The 14,055-nt window shown below is 40.6% G+C and overlaps 1 protein-coding gene across 4 annotated transcripts in view; it reads right to left on the bottom strand.

Annotated features, from left to right (window-relative positions):
• Window positions 1–1,165: 1,165 nt before the first annotated feature.
• Window positions 1,166–14,055, bottom strand: part of dag1 (dystroglycan 1) — a 35,450-nt gene continuing 22,560 nt past the window's right edge. For 3 of the 4 annotated variants that reach the window (XM_058760145.1, XM_058760144.1, XM_058760146.1), the window contains exons 2-3: window positions 13,270–13,805; window positions 1,169–7,184 (exon numbers count right to left, since the gene is read on the bottom strand). In XM_058760145.1, coding sequence (XP_058616128.1) covers window positions 4,902–7,184; window positions 13,270–13,599 — 2,613 coding nt within the window. In that variant the 5' untranslated portion in view covers window positions 13,600–13,805 and the 3' untranslated portion in view covers window positions 1,169–4,901. Of the gene's footprint in view, window positions 7,185–13,269; window positions 13,806–14,055 lie in introns of those variants that run through there. The other variant, XM_058760147.1, reaches the window with a different exon arrangement.

The following is a 14,055-nucleotide window of genomic DNA, read 5'->3' as shown; positions in this document are numbered from 1 at the left end:
ATTACTGAAACTGGATATTTTTAAGCTGAATCACTGAGAAAAACAACGACTAGAAGAGTTAGTTCAAGTTTTTAAACACCGTCAATGGTGAAGGACACACATTTCTAGGAAATCTTCATCAACACAGTGGTATTGATGTGAATCCTGTTTATCTGGACAATAATGTCTACGTATTTGAAATGGGGGCTGTATTTGAAAACAGCTAAATAAAGACATTCATCAAGCGCTAGAGTCGCGATGGAAACAGATTTACCGTCTTTCATCTTTGCCTTCTCAATTTGTCTGACAAGAGAGACACCCTGTCTACTTTGTTCCTTATTCTAAATTAAGACAAAAAGAACGTAACAGGTATGGCTTGTATAATTCATCTCGAAGAACACATGAATCTGGTTTGTGATAGATGAGCAGTAAATTAAAAGAAAAACATGGCCTCTCTTCTTGATCTCCGGCTGTCAGGGGGTTTTAAAGGCCGCAATGCCATCGAGGGCGCTTCAGATCCTCAAAAGCGAAAGGGTTTTATGAAGGGTGCTCTACCCGAAAGGTCACTTGCTGGAGGGTTCACATTCTTTGATGGTAATGAGGGGGTCTTACTGAGGAGGATCCTTTGACAAATGCTGTAAATACTTTATTTAAAAAAAAAAAAAAAAAAACAGCTTTATATTTTTTTCTACTCTCTTACTGTATAAATACATGTTTTTATATTTTATGATGAATGTATAATTTTAGTGCGAAAGTTGAGGAATCATGATTTGTTCATAAAAACGAACCAATTTTTGTGTGTACTACTACTTCTAGTAATATAAACAATCCTGTATAGAAGATCAGTTTGCTTAAGCAAAATTTAAAATAAACAGATTTTTTGTCAAATATAATGCAGTGAGTTTCAACAACAACAAATGCAGTAATAAAGCATTTTGCTTCTTTGAAAAAAGAAGCATGTGCATAGAAAATGATTCACTCGTAAAACGACAATTGAAAAGGTGCTAACCCCACAAGTTCCAGTAAAACAAAAATAAATAAACCACTGCACATGTATGCTTTCAATCTCATCTGGAATGTTTCGCAACATAGACTACCACTGTAAGTACTGTACGTTTTTGTTAAATTTTAAACTAAACGACAAGTGACATTTTCAGTGTTAATCAACAGTTCATATTTCTTAGTTGTTTGAACCAGGAACATTCTTTAAATCCCTAATTACGAATATTATCGTTACTAGACTTTTATATGCAGTATAATATGCATCAACACCTAATGCACGTTGGTGGACAGAACGCAGTCAGTTTGCGCAAAACTCTGAAATTATCAAAGAGCCCACACACATTCCCGGTGAGAACACTTTTTAATACAAGATTCAAACATACAGTGTTTGGTGGCATAAATTAACCAACGCTGTTTAACATGAAAGAGAATGAATAGTGTTTTTCGTCATTACGTTGGCGTTGTATTCTTTACTAGGATGCACTTCTTCGCAGCAACTGACCTCTAAGGTGTCTCGCTCAACACGTCACTGTCATTTCTAACACCTGGACCCAAGGTCGATCTCAGCACCTTTATAAACGCATTGCTTAAATGCTCAATCTTTTGTCAACTCGGCTTGTCTTTGCAATACAGGTTGCACACTTTGTAACATTGTTAAAACTCAGACAAAATGTTAAAAACAACCATAAAAAAATGAAAAGAAATACTCATATACACACAAAAAGAAAACATACTGACCATTTCCCCCACTTGTACCATTTCCGGTTTTAAGGATTAGTTATATTCTTACAGTAAGTATAATCAAATTGTTTTGTGAAGGCTGAAAATATACGTAAGGCTGACTGATTTGACAAATAAAAAACATAATAGCTGTGCAAAAGAATAAAAAATATTGTAAAATAGATAAAACTCAATTAGCTCAGGGTTTGTGAAATTAACCATATAGATTGAATACATGTACACAGACTGAGCTTTATCTCTATGAGAAAAATAAAATAAAATAAAATAAAAGGGACGGAGGGGAACCTATCATATTTTTACTTATTCATCATCGCTTATATTCAAAACTGTAAGAAACAAAAAGACATTAACTTAAGCAGCAGACTTACCGGTAGCAAACAACAGCCATTTTGTAATCTGCATCTTTGGTTTTTCCACCTAAAATATTTATTCAGAGTTGTGCTAATGAGAAAGCAGTAACTTTACTGCAACAGACTCATTGCTACATAAATGTATAAATAACGTATTATAACACGAACAAAATAATCCATTATAAAAGGCCACAAAAAAAGACAATAAGCATTTCCTTGCTGATTTTGCTGTACACTGCAAAAAAAAAAGAAAAAAAAGAAAAAAAAAAAAAACCCACGTGTTCTTGTAAAAACAAAAACTTTCTTGAGAAGCAAGATTGTGTTTGATAATAAATAGCCGTTTTTCTTATCCCATTGGCAAACAGCGATCGTTTTTGCTTTAGTTTCTACTATAATTCTACCAGATTCAGGGTTAAAACAAATACACAACTTTGCTTCTTTGAAAAAAAATACTGAAAATTATTTTGCACTTTGTCAATGCCGCACCATGATGAAGCGCATGAGCAATGTTTTTGTACCTCAATACTACTGCACCTTTTCCTGCACCATTTCCATCTTCAACCTGCTGGTACGTACAAATGAAACATCAAATCAAACCTCCATGGATTTTGGTTTACTGATAAATCTATAAAGGCTAAATGGAAGCATTAAAAAACAAGTTACGATCACACCCAAAAATACATCCATACATAACCTCCTACGTGGCAAAACAATTCCGGGGTAGTGAGACTTGAGGAGGTACTGCGTCACACAGATCTTGCACACTACTCATACTGACCAGCCGTGACTACGCCACACCTTTATTATTGCAAATGTCACTTTTGAATTCAAACCTCAAAACAAATGTTAAAAAATAAAAATAAAATCTATTACATAGGACACTTTCCCCGACAACACAGTCCGCCATTTCGATTTTGTAAGCTTAAAGCAAACTTAAAGAAAACCACCTAAGAAAAAGACCCATGAGGAAAAGCTAATGAATCAATTACCAAGACTAAAGTTTTACAAATTGCAATACACTATATATTTATTGTTCTTAATAAACAATTTGAGGCTGTATCAAAAACTTTGTAAAAAATTAGATTGTGATTTTATCAATCTTTTTTTTTTCTTTCTTTTTTTCTAGTTTTCTGATGATTTTGTAAATGAAACCAGTTCTTTTCACTCCTTCCATTCCAAGTCTTGCTCAAGGATTTATTTTTTTTTATAACCATCACTATATATAAAAAATAATCACCCCTCATCTAAAACAAATGGTAATATTTTTTTCTCCATTTCCTTTTTTTTTTTTTTTTTTTATACCATATCTGATTTACACACGTTTGGACTATACAGTTATATCCACAGGCAGAATATTATGTACAGAAGACACTTGCTGCGATACCACCAAGGCAAAATATGGCATTCAACTGCAAATATATAATTATGACATGACATTTAATAAACAATACCGTTGTGTAGAGGATGGGTCACCATTATCAAAATCTTCAGTCTTTATTTTGAATTATTTCGAGTGGATCCAAGGCATATACTCCATAATCATCACTGAAATATATATATATATTTATATATTAAAAAAAAAAAAAAAAAAAAAAAAGGAAGAAACAAAGAAACTACAAATCATTTGAAACCAGAGCTTGTTCTGATTAAATCAAGTCTTTGAAATTGAGCAATCCATCTCAATGACTGTCAGTAGCTTGAGTCTAACTGGTGAAACAGTATATTGGTGGTTTTGACTTGAGGGTGCTGAACATGGTTCCTGCTGTCTTATGAGAGAATTAAGGATGCGAAGACCCCGTCAACCTGTACAACCAATTAAATCACAAGATTTCTTCATGGCCTATGGGAAATATGATTAAGTGAGATCAATACCGGGCTCCGGCCTGTCAGGTCAAAGGCAGAATCTGCATAGACGACTCACTCATGAGATTACCTCCTCCAAAAGTTTAACATGGCTGGCAAGAAACTATATAGCACAAATCTCAAGTCAGAACACACACTGTGACATGTTCACTCAGTAATTTTAATGTTTTTAGTATTTTTGAGGGGTGGAAAATAGTGTTTATCTCAGTGTAATACTTAAAAAAAAAAAAAAAAAAAAAAAAGTAATAAAATATAATAAAAAAAGAAGATCTAGCATAACAACTTTCAAATATACAGTGGATTAAACAAATCTTTCGTTTTGGCTACCTCTTCTTGTAGTGATTTACCTAGACATGTGAAGAACAATAAAAACAGTTTAATTTTGTGTTAAAAGGCAAAACCATAATGAATCGACATCCCACGGAACTGTCTGCATGGCTGTCCAAGTCCCTCAAGGCCATTCTTTTATTCCCCTTCTGTTATTGAATTTCTCTATGAAACCTTTTGCACCTGCAGTCAGCTTTATTGTCCGCTTATATTATTCAAGATTAACGAATTCAGAAGATAGAAAGAGTGCTGTTAGGCAAGGAGTTTTGATTCTGAGTCAGAAAAACGTGAAACAAAAAGACAAAGAAAATAAAAATAAAAACAAAACCAATAATTAGTCAAAAAAGCCCATCTAGACACAAAAGCGCCAGGACTGGAGGGTACATCCCCAACAGTTTAGCAATAACCAGAGTAGTCAGAGGCTGAGGTTGTTTTTGCTGTCCTTTGCAGACTATCCACTTGCCCCACCCTCCCACATCTCCTTAAGAGTCCAGTTTAACAAAATTATCCCATCCCATCACATTCAAACCCCAATTTGCAGCACCCCCCTTCTAAAAATCCCATAATGCAAAGAAACAACACACTGGTGTGGAACTACAAAAGTTCCCCATCCTCCTGCTCCGGAGGTTTCGGCAAACATTAGGGTGGCACGTAAGGGGGTGGAGATCTGTACGGGGTCATGTTCTTGGGGCGGGATCCTTTCCCCTCCATTGGCGTAGAGAAGGGTGGTGGTGGCTGGTAGGGAGGGGCATTAGGATCCTCATCGTGTAGAGGTGTGTACTCTCCCAAAAGGTCCTGGTTCAGAGGTGTTGTCTCTGGACTAGCCATGTTGGGATACTCTGGTGGAGGAAGCGGAGGCTTTTCCTCTTGAAGGATAAGGGGCATGCTGGAAGATGGGGGCGGCTTAGAGTCATCGAGCTCATCCGCAAAAATAATGGGCACTCCTTTCTTGATGAAAGTTGCTTGGTCTTCTATGGTCAGCTTGCCCTTGCGCTTCTTGCGATAGCAAATCATGGCAATGATTCCGGCTATCAGCAAAATTGCTGCAACCACCACTGCCGGTATGACCGTGTGAAGATACACATCATCATTGCTCTGTCTTCCCGCGCCCACAGCAGGAGTAACAGGAGAGGTGGTCGGATCTGGGATCTCACCTAACGGGACAAACATGTAGTTGCGACAGCTTGCTGTGCCTCTGACAGTGATATTTAAGGCCTTGAAATCTGGTTCCATTACATGCATGAATTGCGGTGAGGGTCTACCCTCATTATTAGAGATTTTTCTGCTCAGCTGCTGTATTTGCTCTTTTGGGCAGGGGTTTTGCTGAAGGCTGTTGTTGGTCCATTCCACTATGATGGAGCCCTTCATGATGTTCTTCAGTGTAACGGTGCTACTGTTGCGATCACCGAAAGACTGGGCCAGTTTCTTGACGAGAAGGATCTTCTTGTGAATGTCATTGGTGACTGTACGTGCATCCCCTTCAAACACAGCAGTAAACAACACCGGTGACTTAACAATGTTTCCCCATCGATTGACACGAACCTCAAAGGCATCTATTGCATAGAGACCTCCTTTGTCAGTTGCCTGCATGAAATACTCATGTTTTCCTTCATGCTCCTGGTCTGGTAATCCATAGAGCAACTGGCTTGTGCTATTGAATTGTATCCAGGAATCATCTCCAACCACGTCACTTCCCTTGCGCAAGGTGAGTCTCAACTTATCGGTAGTTCCATCCTCTTTGTCGAAAAACGTATCAGATGGAACCTTCACCTCAAAGTAGGTGCCAATGTAGGCATTCACCTGATCGATTGGGTTTCGCAGCTGGGGCTTTATATTGCCTTCGATTGGGATAACAGGGGGTGTTGTGCGCCTTGGTGGCTTGGTTGTAGTGGTCTTGGGTTCTCTTGGTATCGGAGTGGTCTTGGGTTTCTTTCCAGGTCTTTTTGTCGGTTTCCTGGTGGTGGGTGTTGTTGGAGTCACAGAAGCCCCAACATACACAGGCCTGGTCATGGTGGGCTGGATGGCGATTGTGCTGGTGGTGTCTATTACTCGCGTTGGCTGAGGGGGGCCTAAGGTTGGAGTGTAGGCAATGGTATCCCTGGTTCGAATGGTAGGTTTTACAGGAAGTGGCACAGGACCACGAACAGGTGGGGCAGAACTGTCCGAGGTAGGAGCAATAGAAGGAGAAGTCGGTGTGGGAACGATACGAATGGGGGGCTCAGGGTAAGTTGTTGGGGGGAGTAATGAGGGAATGGGAGTGGGGGTGTTGTTGAGCTGCCTTCGCACCCTTTTGGGTACATGGGGCTTTTTGTTAGCGATATGCCACCCAACGACCGGATATCCTAACTGTGCGGACATGGTTCCCTCTTTTGCTGGAACCTGAACACTACTGATATCAGGAATGCTGCTTTGATCCAGACTGCAGCCAAGTTTCCAGGACAAAAGGGCTCCGTTTTCAACCACCTTCTTGGCATTTCCCGGTCCTGCCATGAAAGCAGACATGTCAAACAAACGATTGTTGACCACAGGCAAAATCTTCATGTGCTGAAGCCCCATGCCAGAAAACTTCTTCATGTTAGCAAGTAGTTCCACCCTCTGCTTCGAGCTCATCTTTGTGAGGTCAGCATCCAGAATGACGGTAAGCACAGTAACAGGCTCCTCATTGCCACAGATGAAAGGTTGGACATCATTGCTGGCTGACTGTTGAATTGCAAGCTGAAAAGGGTCCGTATCAGCATGCTCCTCTGGGTGCACCTCAATGGAGAACACATCTGGGCTTTGGGAGACTTGGCTCTCATTGGAAACAGATACAGATATGTAGTGAACGCCCTTGTCTGTCTCTAGAGGAAGGCCTTGAAGTGTGCCACTCTCTGCATCCCAATGCAACCATGCTGGGAGCACATCCTTGCTTGCTTCTGTGATCTGCAAAACAGGAGGAGAAATAACGATTACCGCAACTGAATGACTTGCATCTGAAATGTAACAAGACAAATGAGCTTACAGTGATGCCAGATATGCACTGCCAAGTCAAACACTTAAAACCTGAAAGTAAATCCCACTTTATAATGTGACTAATATCCAATCACATGAATCAAAGCTGTCTTTGACGCATCATTTTTAGTTTTTGTATTCAGTCTTTCCTGGTTGTGAGCACAAAGTCAGTATCTTGAAATTCAGTAAGACAGGAGGAGTAAAGACTATAATGAATGAGTTCTCTCAGAGTGGCATAGAGCTCCCTGCGGCATGAGATACTCCACCAGCTGGAGAGCCGTTCAATGAGCGCTCAGTCAAAAATAACCAATAATGAATCAATGGCATTGAGATGATCCATTAACACAAACAAGCCTCTTTGCATACAAAAATACATCCTTTGCTTTCAGCCCCTTAATTTGATTGTTAATAAATCCTGGTTTATAAATTATGTAGAGCCAGTGCTCATGGGTTGGGTCATTAAAACTCAAACCAGTGCACAGCAGTCACTAAGGGAGTGAGGGCATCAGCAGCTGGGCTTTTTATTTCAATTGACAGCCTTCAAAGGTTTAGACACAAAAATCCTCAGCACCACACCCCTCTCTGCCTTTCGCAATCTTGCTTTTGAATGTTCCCATCAACCAGTCAGAGCATGTATGCGAGTTTGATTGTGAACCTATTTGATCGCTTAGAGAGACATTAATAATTCAGGTGGGAGTCTAATTATAGGCTGATCTATAGTCTTGTTGATTGATAGTGTGTTTGAAACATCAACACTGCTTCACTTCAAATGGTACGTGGCTTGCACAGAACAGTGGTATTTTAGCGGATGCAAAATGACAATTCTGTTATCATTTACACAGCCGGAGCTCTCAAACATATATTTAAACTTGGCACCTTCAGAGGGACCCTAACCTGTTGAGTGAAATGGCAGTTCCTCACACTAAGCTATTTTATAGATTAGGAAAAGCTGGAATGTAACATGGTCTACTTTTACTTATCTCAGTTCATTTATATCAGGGGTGGGGAACATTGATCCTGGAGGGCCACTCTCCTGCAGAGTTTAGCTCCAACCCTAATCAAACACACCTGAACCAGCTAATATTTATTATTTTCCCCCCAAGGTTTTTCAGGGTTGGAGCTAGATTCTGCAGGAGAGTGGCCCTCCAGGATCAACGTTCCCCATCCCTGATTTATATTGTATGGAAAAGTGCAGCGTGAACATTCTGCTAAACATCTCTTTTTGTGCTCCACAAATGAAAACGTCAAACTGATCTGGAATGACAGAGTAAAAACTGGGAAAGTTTTTTTTATATTTTGGGGTGAATTATTCCTTTAAATCACAGAAATGGGCCACAGCTATCAATAACAGAATGTGTCAAACTACGATCAATTCTGGAATCATCCTTCAATTAGAGAATTGATTCTGCACTGCCACTGAATCTATACTTACTTTTCGCCTCATTATCTGTAAAAACCACAGCTAACAGATATACAGCATTGGCAAAAATCACCCTACATATTCTGCTTATAGTCAAACTGATACCATCCCTGCAATGAAACATATGGCACAGATGTCATGTCTACTTTCTGGTGCCTCTTCAGACCTTGCTTTAGACCAAACGGAAGGTTAAGGCAAGTCTTCAATGCTGCCTTCTGAAACTAGAGCATCAGTGGCAGAACACACACACAGCCACACACACACACACACTGACATTCAGGGAACCACATAGTTTCCATAGTGATGATTCATGCAACCCACACTAAAGACAGTATAACTTCTGCCAAAGGCATGTTTCTCTTGACTTAAGTGAAGAAAGCACGGAAAGGCAGAAACGAGTGCAGAGAGAATGTCAACAACAAGAATATTAGCGAGTTGTTTTTTCTTTCATATTTCAGTTGCTGCGGCAAGCCTGTTGGAATGCTTCTGAATGGCACATGTAGAAAACCTGACCCCCCAACAAAAAAAATAATAATTCCTTCTCCATATCCGACAGCCACAAAAATTCTGCCATCATTTACTCACTCACGTTGTTTCAAACCTCTTTCAAAATGAAAGGTCATGTTAAGCAAAACGACAGCCCTCTTCAGTCACCTTTCACTGAATCTTTTTCCATACAAGGAATGTGAATGGCGACTATCTGTCTTTAACATTCTGCCTAACTTTTAAACCTGTTGTTCTCCACATGAGAAAGAAAAGTCAAGCAGGTGTGGAGCAACATAAAAGTGAGAATCTCAAGACAGAATTTTCATTTTGAATGAACCATCCACAACCCTTAGGACCTCTGTGATAGGGTTGTAACAGCAAAATCTAAAAAGGCCTGATGAGAAGAATAAACTTTTCCCCACTGAAATGAAGGAATTACACGGATAAATCGAAACTCCCTTCGTTGTGGGTCGAATAAAGCCACCCATTGTTAGGGCACGCTTACGGGGGAGTCCGCAGGAAGAAAAGATCCCATTGTTGGAATATGAAGACAGCTGAAAAGATAAGATTCATAGTTCTGAAGGAGTAGGCTCAGGCATGTCTTTGTGATATTAGAGAGAGAAATGGAGACAAAGGAGGCGGCGGGGAAAATTTGAAGAGGGAGAGCCCTTTAGTTTGGCCAAGCAGATGTTTACAAGAAACGACTAACCCATTTACTTTGGTTAAAAATTCATGCAACTCCACTCATCTCGGTCTCTGAATACATTTGCACATGCTTCTTTAAATAAAAGGCCCATCACATTTTGAGCAGCGAAAGTATTTGCACTTCTAATTTCGAGACAGAATGACGACAGAGTGATCTTTGAAAATAACCCACTCTTACCTAGGGAAAACGACAGGCCTTTTTGAGCGGACTGTGGAACATGACCCATTTTTATGCTGAAAATTACAAATGAAATGTGGTGCGTTCAGGTCACTTGAGAGAGGGATTTACAAAATGTGCGACTGAGCCACCCCTCTAGCAGAAATCAAAACAGGCTTGAAGTGGCCAATGGCAGTCCATTTCTTCAACCTTCATCTGGGTAAATGAAAGTTATCAAATGAATGCCGATTCCGCTTGCTGACATTTTTTTTTAGACGGGGAAAGAAAAGGAAACAGAATAAAGGCTCACCGGGAGAGCGGCTGTTTGTTTATAATAAAACTTTAAATTGCTATTCGGTGAGGAGGGAATGTCAGCTTTTGATCCATGCTGCGAAACAAGCATGAACAAAGGAGAAAACCATAAACGTGCAGAGAAAAAAAAAAAAATGCAGCGAAGATAAAACTCATGAATGGCAAGCAGTATTCTTTCTCGTGGATTGGTACATGTTATGAAAGAGCAAAAATTACAGCTCTTCTGGCCTTGTCATTCGTGGCGGACAGGTGGGGATGGGTATATGCAGTAACTCGACATTTAAATGCAACATAGGACCTATTTGATAGGACATCTGCAAAATAAGGAGCCTGAAGAAAGAGGAATAAATGCTAAAAGAGGGGCTTATTTATGCTGTAAATCCACAGAGCTCCATTTCCTGAAACAATCACAAGGAGAACAGTCAAGGACACTTAACTAGTCAACCCCTAACTGCCCTCTAGCGGACATAACAGGAACCGCAACGTTGATTCATTCACACAAGCCAAGGGCTGTGTTCTGTTCCCTTTGTTTTCAAACCCACCTAAAATGAGGAATTACAGGACCTCGTTTCTGAAAACGAAAGGCTGCATAAAGACTGCTAAAAGAAAGGCCAGTGGTGCGGCAGAGTAATTCTAGCCTGCGATGACACCGGCACCGCAAAAGCTGGTTGCTATGCAGACAGTATCATAACAAATAAAGACGAATATGCATCCACGAGACCCAAACGGAGCGATCTTGAGTTACATACGTCTCCCCTTCGACATACAGTGACTCATATTTCCAAAGCCATTTTATTATCAGCTGCAGGAATACAACTTTTCCACTGCCTCACTGCTGAGGCTAATTAGGTTTCAGTGCCAGTCTTTGTGCTGAAAAAGGGAGGGGCTGGGGAGAAGACGAAGAATCCTGCCGTCACGGACGAGTGTGAAGGAGCAGGAGGAGAGGAATTCAGAGAAATGAAAGGACAAGGGAGAGAGAAGCTCACCGAGCCGTTTAAACAGAATCCACATTAGCAGCGACTAAAACATCTGCCTCCATATCTCAAAATGATTGAGCAATCGTCAGTTGGCTTTGACATTTAAGACTAGAGCTTTGTGCTTTTTTTATTTACGTTCAAAACAGGACAAGGGGATGTTAAGATGAGCTTAGCTCTTCTCTCTTTTAAGCGTATCCCCTTGGTTCCTTTTCATAAAATGGAGGCAAGAAATGTAAAAGCATGAAGTAGGTCAGTGACTTCAAAAGGATCTTTTGCACAGTAGGTTATTTATGAATATCTGAGGGTCCGAGCATTTCGTGGAAATCATACTGATGGGTCTGGTGTGAACAGAGGGCTTTGGACTCGACTGACTCGAGATACTACAGCGGTATTACAATATTACGAGATACAATAAGCGGTAAAGACCAACTGCAATATTTTATGCCAAGAATAATCATTAATGTTAACAGATTCAAAAAAAAACAACAACATCAACTGAAATATTAAGTGCAAACAAGAGATTACAACCTGTAAAAGCATTACAGTCTTTTGCCAAGGCAAGCACACTACTACTATTACCAATACATATTTGAAAGATACGCCAAATCTCCTATGACTTTAAGACAGATGTTTTTAAATCATAGTCCAGTGACCCCCAGGGGGGCCACAAGGGGGTGCAAAACATTTCAGAGAGATTTTTTGCTGTCATTAGTTAAAGTGACAAGTATATGACATATTCATCATATTTAGACATTTATATTGTAGGAAAATTACTTGTTAGTTTTTATCTGTGTATCTTTCTATATATTGAAGCCATATTTACGGATGACAGTGTGATCAAAACACTTTTACCCAACCACCTAGAAACCTCATAGCCAGTCCCTGATCACCTTTATCACTTGTTTTTGTGCAATTTCCATGTACAAGTTTTTAAACACTGCAGTTGTAGTTTTAATTCATTTTTGTCCCCAAGCGTGACTCGCTACTTTTTCATGACACTAGAAAATTATTTATAAGTTGCAAAGCTGATTTTAAATGCTATTAAGGAATGATAGGAGGAAGTTCATTGTGGGCTATTGGTCTGGACAGGTCTGAATGGCTATGCAAGGGAACAGCTGTAGGCAGCTTTAACTGTTGGGCGTTAGATTCTTTGGCACAGCTGTCAAGACAGATTTTCCGAAAGTGCACAAAGGGGCTTGTGGTTTCAACTTAAAAATGCGCTTGACAGGGCAGAAATGATCCAGTGAATGTAGGATTACACAGAAGGCCTGCGAGAGCCACCCAACATTCAGACGGGACAGAGAAACACAATGAACAGATACGGATGGGGTCACGCTTTCAACAACAGTTGACATGGACGGGTTGGTTAAAAATGTCTCATGAACTGCTGGGTGGTCAACAAAAGACGCCTGGTCAGGGCTGCATTGTGTTTGCACCATTAGTGCACTGCTCGGTTTTCAGAAAGAAAGAAATGCAAGCTGACAAGTTGATAGAAGCACACACCTTGTTGGGTTTTATACAGATAGCCAATTGTAGCATCAACTACACAAAAGCAGAAAATAAATTCCATGCCCTCACAGAAATTTTGGTAAACAAACAGATTTGTTTATGCTGTTGATCTAAATGTAAAGCGCCCCCATGCATCAGCCTGCAGTTTTCCGAGAGCTCTATGCCATCAAGCATGCGGACCACGTGTTCGCAAGTAGTATTGCGTTATTACAGGGACCAACACATTTTATGGTCCATCAGTCATAAGGAAAGCGTAGAATAAGATTTGAGCAGTGCTTGGGGCAAAGTCACGTCTTTTGCACTGACTGAGTACACTGGCTGGGGAGTGTTGATGTGGTGCTATCTGATATAACAGGGACGATCCGCTGAGCACCAGAGGGCAAATTTGTTTGCATGCATTTGCAACGCATTTCGAAGGATGCCATGTGCTTTGACGGAACAGCCTCTCACCTTTACTGTGTTCCTGGAGTTCTTCACTTTGATGGGCACCTGCATTTGGAACACCCTGCCCACCACAGCCGAGGAGTCTGGGAAGCCGCTGGGCTGCGACACCGCCGCAACCGCCGCTTCTGCCTCACGTAGGTCCGACAGCACCGCCGAGTGCATAGACGCCTCCAGCTGCCTTACGTCGCCTAGAACTTCCATTGGGTTCTGATCCCAGGAAGCCCGCACTTCCGTTACTGTCAGCACCATTGCAATCAGCAGCACCAGAAGAGTCCTGTCCCACTGCCCCAGCATGGGGTGTCCCCCATCCCGGAACTCTCTCAGTTTATTGCGCATGCTTGCTTTTATTTTCTCTCACTCGCACAAAAGAGGACGTCCAGTTGAGGGGGCAGCATGCACCCCGCTGAGTTCGAAAGAACTGATCCTCTTTTCAAAAGCTCAATCCTCTCCTTTTGTTCCCGTTGCCGGCCCCTTTTCCCTCCTTTTGTGGAAGTGCCCTCAGTAGTTCTGAAATTCCATAGTTAAGGGGCTGCCTCTAAGACCTGCATTGAGAAAGAGAAAGAGAGGAATTAATTAACAAGCATTTCAATAGCAAAAGATGACACTGACATGTCTGACCAATGCATCTTCAGAGCGATGAAGATCGAAGATGGAAAAAATAAAGCTATTGGTATAAGCTATGTATTTGTTCAGGTTTACCAAACCATCTACAGGTTTATAGTATCGGAAGTGGGTCTTTAAATACACTTTTTTTCTTGCCGTAAAAATGGGTGCGGCCATTTGTAGATTCTA

This window comes from Onychostoma macrolepis, chromosome 22, assembly GCF_012432095.1.
Source record: "Onychostoma macrolepis isolate SWU-2019 chromosome 22, ASM1243209v1, whole genome shotgun sequence".
In the NCBI taxonomy this organism is placed as follows: domain Eukaryota; kingdom Metazoa; phylum Chordata; class Actinopteri; order Cypriniformes; family Cyprinidae; genus Onychostoma; species Onychostoma macrolepis.
The sequence above is the reverse complement of the archived record's forward strand: the minus strand, read 5'-3'. Positions and strand labels throughout refer to the sequence as shown.